Raw genomic sequence first — 13,361 nt, forward strand, 5'->3', positions numbered from 1 at the left:
GAAGAAAGCCTTTGTCTCCTTACCAAGGGCCCCAGTATCAGGATCAGCTGTGCCAATAACAAGCTGTGTTATTACCTCTGCTGTACAAAGCAATTTGGTTTTTATTGACCACTCACTATACAGGGCACTACAACACTCTCCCCTCATTAGAGCCTGTCAGTCAGAAGGCAAAGGAAGGCAAAAGCAGATTTAAGGAGAAGGCAGCTCTTTGCAGTCATGAAGATAACCTTGCTCCAGCAAAAGCATCAACAGCAGGCAGCCAGGACTGCAATGAGGAGCTGCAAATGATCAGACAGTTGGGAATGTCAGACACTGGAAGAAAAACCTTAGTGCAGGTAGAACAATTTACCTCCCCTGGGCAGGAAAACACCTACAAAATTACATCCAAACACAGAACACCGAGGAAAGTTTTGTTAGCTGTGGTTTTGTTTCTTCTGCTCCCTGTGTAAGTCTGCCAGATGACCTTTGCTTGCAATAGACTTCAAATACTGGGAGCTCTTATTTGTGTCTCTTTGGAGAAAATGGTCAGGAATCAATTTTTCCACTGATAATTTCATTTGGTCTCCTTATCAAGTGAGTGTTCCCACGATTTAGTCCCACCTTACCCACCCCAACCTTAACATTTCACCTTTCCTTATTGGCTGAGTGCAGGCAACTCTGGGGATGAGCCTCAGCTGCTGTCAGGGAATGCCAAGGGGGAATCTTTTAAGGCCAAATACACAACAGACAGAATATGCAGAGGATATTCAGTTTGGAGAAACCTGCATTAAAGAGATTTAGGCCACTCCAGTGCAACAACCAGGGACCACCTGCATCAGGAAAGTTTGTTCTAACCTACAGTAAGGTATTAGGAAATCCAAATTCCAAGTACTTTTTATAATTTAGCTCCCTGGTAAAACACCACCCACCCAAAGGCTTGAGGCAATGCAGAAGTGGCTGCTTGGGAGGAGCAGGGTAGAGAAGAGAGGCTATTTCTGGCAATATCCCTCAGTGGTAGGATGAGAACCACAGGCTGAACTGAAAGAAACATCTTGAAGACTGGAATTTTGTGCTGAAGGACATATGCTTTTGAGGGATGGGGGATTATCAGGAAGAACACTTCACAGGAATGCTGTGCCCTCCTCATCCCTGCCAACCCAACCAGTCTGCAGAATTGAAATGCAAGGTTAGATCCCAACACCTCAGGAAGAGCACAACTACAGATGTCCCAAATCACCATGAGGCTAACTTAAAATAAGTCAAGGACTTGCCCCTCTGAGATAGTATGGCCAGATCCACCAGAGGTATTACTTTAAAAGTAACCTTCTCTCCTTAATTTGTATCTGGACACCAAGGTTCAGAGCATCAGCTCCTTGTCTGCCCTTGCCTGGCAAGCTGAGAGCAGAGAACACACAGACCACAGGGCTGGGGAGCAGCAACAAGCCCAGATGCTCCTGAATTCCTGCCTGCCCCAGCCTGCAGGAGACACAGGGCTGGGAGAAACACTTTTGTTCAAGACTCAGTCCACAAACACTGCCTAAGTTCAGCTTGCAAAATTAAAAAAGCAGCTGGGCACACACAAGCACAGTTCCAGTACCTGGAGCTCAAGAAAAGGCACCTCAGTGAACCTCAATGGGTCACTGACAGGAAAAGCTTTTCCCTTCAAAAGAAGTTTTCCACACAAGTTTTGTGATTTGGCCCTGAATCCATGATGCAGATGTTGATGGCTGGAAACAGAAGTTGAGCAGAGGGGAATGCAGACTTTGGGAACAATGGGTCAGCTTGGCTGCTGGCAGTTCAGAAGGAGAAAATGAGATGCATTAAAAACTTCTTTCTGGTCAATCTTTATTTTACACATTTGCATCACAGCAGGGAAACCAAGTTACACAGACTGTCCTGACTTGCCTCTACCTTGCTTCTCTTCAAATACTGTTTGCTGTTCTTTTAATAAAGTTTAAAAAAATACTGAAAAAAATTCATTTTTACATCTGAACAGGAATTGAGGAATAAGATATTTACAGGTCACCAAAACCCCAAGAACTGGATCTTGCTGTACAGAGAAAAGTCTTTTTCTGTTCTTCTGGAGGTCATTTACTGAATGAATTCAAAGCTACATTGTACAATAAGGTGCCCTAAAGCTGCTTAATGACACAAGAGGATCTAGAATTAATTATTAATAGTTCCTAAAGGGCAAGGGAAGCTATTTAGACCCATACTCTGTTTTAACAGAGCAGGTACCAGCTCCACTGGCTGCAGGATGAAGTGCTTCTGATGATGTGGAGGTCGGACTCTACTTTAGTACAGAGAGAGCAGAACACTGAGTGAAATCCCACAGGGAAATATTTATTTAGAACTGTCCTTTCTAGAGGATTGCTGCAGTCAAAACATAAGTGGGTTCTTGAGCCAGTCAGCCTAAAAGGAGTGACTCTTTTCTCAGCCACTTTCTTCCTACACCACTCAACACCTGGGTATTGATATTTCCCTACATCCTGTTCCAGCCACTTGGGAGCACAGACCATGTGCAGTTCTCACTGCATCATTGCTATATCCAGGGAAGACACTACAAAGGGAAAATGCACAGCTTCCCAGTATTGCTAAGGAAAAGTGATTAATCAGCCCAAAAGTATTGTATCCAGCAGCTACAAAAAAGAAGCCAAATTAATTCAATTGAGAACAACGTTTTACAGCATATCAGCCCCAGGGAACACAAAGAAACATTGGTCAAGTGTCTCTGGGCAGCACCAGCTCAGCTTTCATGAAACATTGAGGCTACTGACACTACACACAAGGTCACAGTTTCAGTGTGAATCCCTCAAACCTCACTGCACCTCCCACTCCTGCAGACCACAGCTCCTCTCTTTGTACACAGGTGAAAAATGGGGATGTGCTCTATGAATGAAGCAGAGATCATAACACAGGAGCTATAAAACATCTTCTTTAAAGTGACAGCAATCTGTTAGCTAGCATGACAGGTCAAATTGAAGGAGACAAACGAACTAGGCTGAAGGAAGAAAGATCTCCTTCCCTCTCCCTAATAGCTAGAGAACTCCAGTTCTCAGAGCTCAATAGAGCCTACAATACCCAGTATTTGCTTCAAATTGGGCAGTTTTCAAACAAACAACAAAATCCCCTCCCTTCTCATCAATTTGATTGTCAGTGGCTCAACTGCTTTTCTCTAAGAGGAACACACAGTAAGGAAAAAAGACGTAACACTAAAAATCTTCTACAGGACTTGCACCAGATGTGCACAATGGAGTGATCAGGACATGGCCTTTCAGGGCCAGAAGGAATGCTACAGTGCTCAAGGACACATGGGGGATGCACACTCGTGCCAAAGAGAGTCCACTCAGCTTAGAAAAAATACATCTTCCACACTACCAGCTCCAGACAAAATGCTGCAATGCAGCAAATTTTTACAACATGCTCTCCCAGGGCATGCCAGCATGGAAATCCAGGAACAGGGCACTGAGCTGGGGGGAAACACTGAACAATGCACTGCACACATCACAACACGACAACATGAAACAGCATCTTAATAGGACAGCATGTGTTCTTCAACTCCAAGTGCTCCACTCCGAGCAGGCAGCAGCTCTGTTCCACATGACCCCATTATGTCTTGCTTTCTTTTAGCATGGCTCTTGATGAACCATCAAGGAAAACATTTTCCAGCCCGAAGAATGCAAGAGGCTGGCAGTTGCACTGCAAGGAGGCTTCCTCTGGAAGACAGCCTGCTGAGCAGCTATGGGAGGAAGGAGAGCAGCAGTGCCATGTGCATGTCAGCATCCACAGGGATTTATTGGGGCATAACCTACATTGCAAGTGAAGACTGAACCAATCTCATTTTCGTCTGCAGAGGGGACCGAGTGCTGGGCTGCAGCAGCATATGGGAAAGCTTTCAAAACATTTATTCCCATTGCAGCAGACCTGCTGTTCCAGGACTCCTGTCACTCTGCTGGGTACTGCTGGTGATTGCTCCAGCTCCTCACTTCAGCAAAAGCAGCGACAGGGAAGCAAAGCTGCACATTCCTAAACGATTTGTAATCCACAACAGCTCCTCTCTTCCCCCCTGTGAGAGGCAGAGCTTCCTACCAGATCAGCAGCCATCAGCACGTGAAAAGCAAGCACTGATTATCCTGCCTGGGGAGCGCTGAGCTGCTGCACACTCCACTGGCCCTGGAGTCATGCAATGCCAGTCATGCAGCCGTGGGTTTGCCTGGGAAGGAGGGGAGGGAGTAGTCCTGTCTCTGATGTTTTGCAGTGCAGCACTTGCTGTGCTGGAGAGAAGCACAACTGCAGCCATCCCTCCACTCTCCAACTTCCCAGCTGCCACCCCATCCATCATGACAGACTTCCTGATCCAAGGGATTGCACCTGAGAAAATTCATTTTGGAAATGGCCACAATAAGAATCTTTTGGGTTTTGACTTGTCCATGACTGAATTTTACATCCTAATGCTCAGGTCTGACCATTTCCTGCTGCTTGGCATCCTGTGTAAAACACCAGCAGAAGCTGTTTGTGGAGCTGACTGCTGAACCTCAGGGCTGAACTTGGAAAAAGCTCTTGTAAAAAAATGGACTTCCAGAATACTGCTGTGGCCTTCCATGCCAAGACAAAAAGAAATGACCCATTTTTTTGGCCTTTGACTGGTGAGTCAGGGACTTGGCAGATAAACCTACACCATATGCAACTTTACAAAAAAAGTGCATATTAAAAAAAAAACCAAACCTGAGACTAAGGTAACAGCACTTGCCAAATTATCAGCTCCACTGATGCTGAGGTGTGGAATAGGCAGCTGTTAGGAAGCAGCTCAGCATTCCCTGGAATCACAGCACAGCCCTCATGGTTCTGGGTGAAATGCCACACCTCTGACAATTTCACCTCTCATTCACAAAAGGATTAACAGGCTCTAGAATAGCATTGTCCAGATGCACTTTGTTCCTCACAGCACATCCTCACCCCTTACATACCTCAGTGCCAACACACTTCAAGTCTTCAGTGGGCCTCTCTAAACAAGCTTTACAGCCTGTTCGAGCAGCCCTCTGGATGCAGGGTGTGACAAGGGACAGAGTAACTGCAGAGTTTTCCAAGTATTGCATTTAAATGTAAGAGCTGGGACTGCCTGTGTTTATGGTCCAATTTCTCACACTTCAGGCTAAATATGCAGATTTCTTCCTCCAGGAGGCCTAAAGGCCCATAGGTGACCAAACAGCCTTTCCAGTGGTACAGGATCTCTTCTCACTAAAACTGCAAGGCAATGACAGCAAAGTAGAACCATCACTGCTGTGATTACTGTGAAGTTACAGCTGAGGAGGAAAACAGAAGAGGATTCTGCAGCCAGACACAAATGCTCTTCTTCTTGTGCTTGATGTGAAGAGAAAGCAGTTCCAGGTATCCAAGCAGGTAGATTTGTTTCTACCATCTCCATGGTGCATAGAACCAACACCTGGGAAAAGAACTGGCAATGGGGGAAAGGGATGCTGCTCCTCAAACAGCAAGGCTTGCTACAGACAGCTCACCAAGAGCTCCATAATCCCTGCTCAGGAGTGAGGAAGTGGTTCAAGATTCTGGAGGAAATCCTCCTTCTCAGCTTGAAGAATAAAATAAACTTTAGGCTAACAGTCCTCTCCTCAGGTGTAGGAGAAATGTAGTCCCTCCAAAAAACCTATTCCTGCACGAGTCTGTAAGTAATGCTGGCACATCCAGAGCTCTGCTGATGCCTCTCCCTGACACCCTGGCAGAAGCACTTGGCTCCACAGCACCACATGTTAATGTCTCTGCATGAATATTAAGGCTTCAGTGGGTCAGTGACTTATAGCTGATTTATTTTTGTTAAAGCTAATCCTCATTCCACCAGTGAGCCACTTCCACCCTCCCCCAAATGAGCACCCGTTTTCACTACTACAGCTCTGGACACCAACTGCCCCACTGACAACCCCCAAGGACTACAGACAAAACACATGTGGCATTTTGGAATGTGTCTGTAAAGACTCCACTGCAAGTCTGCAGCTAACAGTCAAGGATTTCATATTCCCCTGCATCAAGGTTCTGGTCATAATCGTCTCCTCTCCTGCCCAAAAAAAAAAAAAAAATTTAGGACTGGGAGTTACAGTTTTTGGATGCAATACTACCTTGACCAGTTCAGCTCACCTCAAACAGCAATGTCATTAATCCTACACAGCCAGAGAGGTACAAGCAGCCATCCAGAGAGGCTCAGTAACTCAGAGTAACTGTGAACCAGAGATTTATGCTGCAGTAAAATGGCTAGACAGATTTCCACTGGAGAGTCTGGTACTGTTTATACTGTGCCAGAAAGGAGTGACTTTCGAAATACCTTGAAAATATTTTATGAAGCAAACCAATGTGCTCTGGGTCACAGCTTGAAAGTAAACATTTAGGCAGACCCCTAAAAAGCAAGCATCAGTCTTACACCTCTTGTGTACTTCTCGTCAGGTGGGGGTGAGCCAAGAGCAACTCCATGGACAGTGGACAATGTACACAAATACTTATTGCACTATGGGCTTAGTGCTTTAATGGAGAACAGTCACTCATTTCCTGTATAGCAACACATCTGAAAACCTGACACATTCAGGTGGACACCTGCAGGGATAAGACAAGAAGATACTTATCACCTTTCACACTTGCATGAGCAGTGGCAGAAGTCATCTGATCCAATACCCTTCAGTCTCTCAAATAACTGCAGTTGTTCCCATCCATTTGTTTTGCAATGTTCCATCCAAGCCAAAAGGAGAGTTTATAAAAAGAAAAAAAATACTTACATGTCTTTATCTTCTTTTCCCACCTTCTGACAGGCTTTGCAAGTCCCAGCATTCATGTTACAAAGCAAGTGTGTGTGTGTGCATATATATGAGCATTATATAAAATATATTCTTTACATACACACTGAAGATCCCTCTTCACATTAGTATTACACATTCTGAGGAACACAACAATTCAGAATAAAGAACCGATCCAGAAGGGGGGGAAAAAAAGCTACCCAAAATCCCTAGGAAAGCTTCACGCTCCTTGCAGGTACCAGGAGATCCCATTTGCTTATGATCAAAGGAATAGTGATATTTCTGTTCTGCTTTGCTCTCCCTAGACACACCCCACTCTGCAGTTTCAGTGGTGGGGAGTGCAAGTTGCTCCCTTTCCACTGAGAGTAATATTAATAAATTAAAAAAGTTTCTCTGAAAGTGCTGCCTTAGTCCAGTCCATCATGCTGTGCTTTCCCATTCGCCCTGAGGCTCTGCTGAACCATTCACCACTTTCTTGACTTTCTTCATGCCCTCCATTACTCCTGAAGTTGTCACCCTAGAAGAGAAGGGAGAAGCATCAGACATCAGACCTTGAACTGTAAGATCCATTTCAGAAACAGCTCACACCCATCAAACAACACTTCTCACTTCTCTTTACCCACACTGAGCAGTTCCCCTGTTTGATCTCTTGTACCACCCTGACACAGCACAGATGGGAGTTGGAAGCACAGCCAGTGTCCTTGAGCACCTCAAAGCCCTTCCCATCTATCACTAAACTAAAGCAGCAAATAATATTGACTCATATTTCAAAAAAGGTAACAGGGGTGATAAAACAGTTAAACCAGGTGTTTATTTGCTAAATTTGAGCAGTTCATTTAAAAACCCCATTAACTATGCAGCTGACCACCCTTACTTCTGTGACTTTCTTCTGCATTTTAATAGGTACAACACATTACACAAATACACAGTGGACAGTGCCCCAGATGAACCTTATTAGCTTAATGCACACCAGCTCCTCTTAATAGCAAAATGAGCAGCAACAAAACAGAAAGAAGTTATCCTTTTATACCATCCAAGTCTGGATTTACCATGGCAATCTGACCATTGAAATACAAAGCCTCACAATACCCCTCAATATGAGGCAGGCTGAACTGTTTATCCAGGCAGAACAGCACCATCCCTCTTGGAACTGCCTTGGCTCTCCAACAGCTCTTCAGCTCAGCAGCTTTTCTCTGCTGCTACACCAAACAGGCAATTTGGATGCACAACACATTTCCTTTATTCTTTTGCACTGTGTGATTCTCATTCCATACAGGTATTTTTTTCCCCTCAAACATGCTACAAAGGTTATTTTGGATGCTGAAGGTAAGAGCGCCAATAGCTCAATGCATTCCCAAGGGAATGCACACACAGACCTGTCCTGTTCAAAGCTGCCCCTGTTGGTCTGTGAGCACTTCACCTGCTGTTTACCATGTCAGAGTGCTTTATTTGATCAGAGCTGCTAACAACATCTCCACAGTATCACCCCAAGAGGAGAAGTCACCTTCAGATAACAATCCTCTTCCCTTAGTTCCATGTTAGGTCCCAGCTTCTGTTCATGTACTGTAAAAATAATTTACTCAGCCTGCTGTGTTCAGTGACATTCCAGCAGTGGTCATACTGGGATCATCACTGGTTCTCACTTTAGAATGAGCTTGGACTTAATAGGAAAGGGTCACAAGAATACAGATCAAATAACTTCTTTCCCTACTAAAGTAAAAAAAGGCAAGTACAGAGAAAAGTAAGCAGGTTGCTTAAAGGAGAAAAATGGAATTACTAAACAATAAACATTTCCTAGAAGAGATCAAACTAATCAGTACAGAGGCAGGCAGATCTTTTCAGTTCTCCCTGTTGCCAAAAGTTTCCCACAGTCAGATAGGAAAAAATCTGGAGAAACACAAGCTAGACAAAACCAAAGTAGATGGACAACTAATTGGAAAAGTATGCATTGAGATTTACTTAATGGTTTCCTGTCAAAAATGTAAGAACATTGAATGTGGTTCCAGAGAGGCCTGTCCTGGGTTCACTTCTACTGAGTATTTTCAGTAATTGCCTGGGTAATGGAATAGAGAACTTGCTTATTAAATCTGCACAAGACACTAAGAGTTACATACTGGAGAACAAGACTAGAATGCAGAAAGATTCTGGCAAATCAAAGTAATAGTCTGAAAAGTATAAGAGGATGCAGCAAGACAGCTACCAAGTTTACTCTTCAGAAATAATCAACTTCATAATTACAGAATGAGGAGCTAAGTATCCATTCCTCAGGGAGGAGCTGAAGATTGCCATGAACTGCAAAGCAGAAATGAGCACCTCACACAGCAATGCAGCAGCAGAGACACTGGGATATATAAAGAGGTGTTTCACACATGCATGACACCAAAGCAGTCCCAACACTTGACTCACAGCTGGGAAGATCCCACCTGGCACACAGCCTAGATTCCAGCACTGCACTCTAATGCCACCAGAGAGCCCCTGCACACCAAGGTGGTGACAGAAGTAATGCAAGGTTACAGCCAGGAGGGAATGATCCACTTCCCATGTTTATGGGACAGGTAAACACTGAAAGTGCAGGCAGATCAAATCACATCCTTTGCTACCAGAGGCCATTTAGTGTGTGCCCCCTCAGTAACAGCAAATAGCTGGGAGAGATTTGTGTGGATTCTCCAAGAGAGAAGGCTAAATCCCATCTGAAGAGCTGAAGAGACTGTTCTTGTCTCGTGACAAGTGCATGAAGTAGCTCTCAATCCCCTCCTTCTCTCAGATTATTCAGGCACAACAGGCAATTCCTCTTGCTCTCAAAAATCAGTCCAGTCATCACATTTTAGTGCCCAATAAAATAAGGGTAGCAGCACTAAGACCAAGCACACTGAAATCCTCATTGTCCTCAGCACTTCAGCTCTGACCAGCAACACAGCAGGGAAATGTTCCTCACCTGCAGTCTGCTGAACTGCATTTCCAGCCCACAAATCAGCAGCAGTTAAAATGCAACAAATCCTTCTCACTGAACCATCCCTCTCCAGAGAGCATTTCTGTGCCTGCCAGAGGGATATCTGTCACAAATGAGGCAGAGAAGGAGTTCCCCAAGCACTCCATCACACAGTGGTATGTGCTGCAGAGATTTCAAGGGGTTTATTTTTCTCCTGCACTGTATCCAAGGTATCAAGGAATGGCTAAACATTCAGCAGTATCTCCAGCTCTCCACAGTGGTGGATTTCAACTGTCTTTTCTCCTGTTTATTTGTTTTATAGTCCAACAAGAAACACTGCAATACTGGCAGCAGCCAGCCCTTACAAGCTATTGCAAACTGGAGTGAAAACTGATCAGCCATAGAACAAAAAAGCTGATCTCTGCAAGCAAAAGATGTGCTAGGTGAAGAAAATCACTGCTAATGGAGAGCACCATGAGTCAGTCTGCCATGAAGCACAACCTGAGAGAAAGCAGAGAAAAACAACCAAGCAGGTCATCAAATCTCAGCACAGAATAAGCTGCCTCATGACACAGAGAGAAACTCCAGATCCCAAGGCATAAGCAAAGATCAGTGTTACCACAACAGTTCCCTGTGTTGAGGCTGTTTTGGGTGTTAAGGAGAAGCAAAGTCTCCCCACACTGAGTAAGATGGATTTACCAACTTGAGAACAAAACCATTAACGGTTTCTTCTCCTGCAATCCCTCCCCCAGTGGAAATATCTTACCCTCCTCTGCATGCATGAACATTCTCAACCAAGACCTGTTAAAGAGCACTTTGATATCCAGCATCTAAAGTCAGCTGAGTTAATGAAATTAAAAAAAAAAAAAGGCAAAACCACCAAAAGTTCTTCTTTTCCCCTTCCTCACCCCCACCTCATCTACTGTACTGTTCATATTTTTGTGTTCATGCCCCAGAAATGGCATTAGGACTGGAAGCCTGACAGCTCTTTCTGCCAAGTGTGGCTGCACCTTTCCAAGCAGGGAACTTTCATCTAACAAACTGTCAGCGACAAGCCCACGTACTGACAGAACTCAAGAGGCTGCCCAGCACAGAAAACACAGAAAGCCACTTTGCTGATGATGAATGGCTATTGAACCTGCTTGAAAAAGGACAGACAGGTCCTTAGCTCAGCTTTAGTCACACTCTTCTCCCTGCCAGAACAACTTCTGTGGAGCCTGGAACAACTGAAGAGATTCCAGCAAAGCCTGTGGATCCTTTCCCCAAGCCAGAGTTATCTTTGCTATTCCTAATTTGTATTTTATTCCTGAGAGTTACAAGGACTTACAAAGAGTGGATTTGTGCCTTGTGTTGCTTCTGTGCAGATACCTAATTTGCAGATTTTCCTTGAAACTCTCCAGATTTCCAATGTCCTTAACAATATTTGCATTTACTGCCAGACTGAGATTTGTATCATTTGCAATGCATGAAAACAGACCCAAACTAGAGAGCTGCACTTAACATGTCCTATTCTTTTTTCAAGGAAGACAAGCAAGCCTGGAGAAGAGGCTTGATAACCTCACAGCTTTTCCCTCTGTTAGCTCATAGAAATGTTGAGTCTAAAGGAACTGAATGCTTCTGTTTCAGAGAACCTGATTTTAAACAAAAACCCTCTGGAAGAGGAAAATAACAATAAAACTGACACAGCAGAACACCATGAAGTTTGCAGGCTTTTTGTTTCTGCCATAGCCTGTAAAGACAAGTGGGTATTTATCACATGAAAGACAAAACACTCACGCAGTGGTTAGTCAGGACACTGACAGATACTTAGTCACCTGCTCAAATAAACCCAGATATCTTTTCCCCCCACAGAAACAACATTTAATATTTATGAAGACAAAAACAGGATCAGCAAGACCAAATCATTGAGGAATTTAATACGCATCCATTGCAGTTCTTCACCTGTCTCAGAATGTGTATAAACTCTGTTTTTCAAATATCTACAAACATAACCTTCCAGATGGAGCTGGGGAAGGGAGAACCAGGCACAGATTACACCCTGCCAAGTGCCCAAATGGAAAAAAACTTCTGGTGAATCAGATCAGAAAATTCAAGCAAGGCTAAGGGGAACAACCCACGAGGCACAACAATGGAAACTCCCAAATAAAGAGCAAAATGCCTTACTAGGAAAAGGCTCACAAGGAATTCTAACTCTGATGAGATGTAAATCACTGAATTACTTCATTAAACTTTCTCCAGTTCATTTCTGGCAGATTCTCCTAAATTTAGCAACTTCTCAATTGACTAAAATAACTGTATTTGACAGGTGTCCTATTATTAGTCCTAGCAAAACCCCCACAAGCAAAAATTCATTAAGCACGTCATACAAAGTTGAAATTTGCTCTAACAGGCAAAAAGGGAAAAAGCTTGTTTTGGTACAATCACAAATCCTGCCAGTTCACACAATGACTTCCTGATGTGAATGCTTTTTTACCAAACAGCTTCCAAACTGAGACCAGTTTCTTACATAAAACATTTAAACACATGTAAGTGATAGTGATTTTAAGGTCACTACCCACTAGTTGGATTCCACTTGCAAAAATGACAGATTTTCTAGACCTGAAGCAAAAATAGTTAAGCATTTAAAAAGATCTTTGTTACTAGCCATACTTCTGAGAATTTAAACTCCTTACATGACATTTCAGTCTGGATTCTGTGATTCAAACCTCCTTGTAGCAGTTTTCAAATAAGATTAATTTCTTTTTCAGCTAACTATGACAGCAAACACATTTGGACTTTTTTTGCCTCTGTAATAAAAACAGTGTTGATTTATTTCACCCAGGTAAAGGAGATTTGCCAAACTGGAAAAACTCTTAGGAACAGTCTTCTGAGCCTGTACATGAATTGCAATTATGCATCAAACCTATAACTACCAAAGGATTAAGTTAGCTCTGCTCCTATTAAGGCACCAGACTCTGGGGCACGTAAAGCTGTATCCAACACTCCTGGCAGGCTGAATTTCTTAGGGCATTTTTAATTACACATTCAAAAATGCCACTCCTTTTTTTAGGTCCTCAGAAAACCATTGCAAAGAAAATGACAGGGACTTAGCCTGAGCCCTGCTATGTATTTTTTCCAGACTACCTGAGGTCCTGAAGCATTTGTGGTGCCTCGTGGTTTTGCAGCAGGGAATAAACCAGGGAAGATATTGATAAAAATCCATCTCCTTGGCTCAGTGTTGCTTAAAATAAATTTTTGCAAAGCTATATGCTGAACACCAAGGCAGAAGGGACTTTGCACCCTGTTCATCTATTTATTCTTATATTATTTTTATACATTTATAATTATTTACGTTCTGCAGATTGGTGGATCATTTTTGTTGTGAAGTATATGAAGCATTAATGATGAACTGCAAAACTCATTTATGTTCCATATCTAAATTAAAATTAAAAGTTTTCTTACTTCACATTTTCATGGGCATCTTTTTGCCCCATGAAAAGCTCTACCAGCTTTTTCCACACTACTGCAATATCCAGGTCAGAGGCTCCTGTGCACACCACAAATCTCTTTACACACACCAATACAGACACCTCCTCTTTAAATGTGGGCAGATCCTCATCTTTGTCACAGAAGGATTTAGAGAGATTAAAGTAAACTGCTTTTAAACACTGCTTTTCTCA

At 43.4% G+C, this 13,361-nt stretch overlaps 1 protein-coding gene across 3 annotated transcripts in view; it reads right to left on the bottom strand.

Moving 5' to 3' along the window:
* Nucleotides 1-1,807: 1,807 nt before the first annotated feature.
* Nucleotides 1,808-13,361, bottom strand: part of GPR107 (G protein-coupled receptor 107) — a 37,282-nt gene continuing 25,728 nt past the window's right edge. For all 3 annotated transcript variants that reach the window (XM_059865438.1, XM_059865440.1, XM_059865439.1), the window contains exon 18: nucleotides 1,808-7,290. In XM_059865438.1, coding sequence (XP_059721421.1) covers nucleotides 7,194-7,290 — 97 coding nt within the window. In that variant the 3' untranslated portion in view covers nucleotides 1,808-7,193. The remainder of the gene's footprint in view (nucleotides 7,291-13,361) is intronic.

The sequence above is a fragment of the Haemorhous mexicanus genome, chromosome 21 (assembly GCF_027477595.1).
Source record: "Haemorhous mexicanus isolate bHaeMex1 chromosome 21, bHaeMex1.pri, whole genome shotgun sequence".
Classification (NCBI taxonomy): domain Eukaryota; kingdom Metazoa; phylum Chordata; class Aves; order Passeriformes; family Fringillidae; genus Haemorhous; species Haemorhous mexicanus.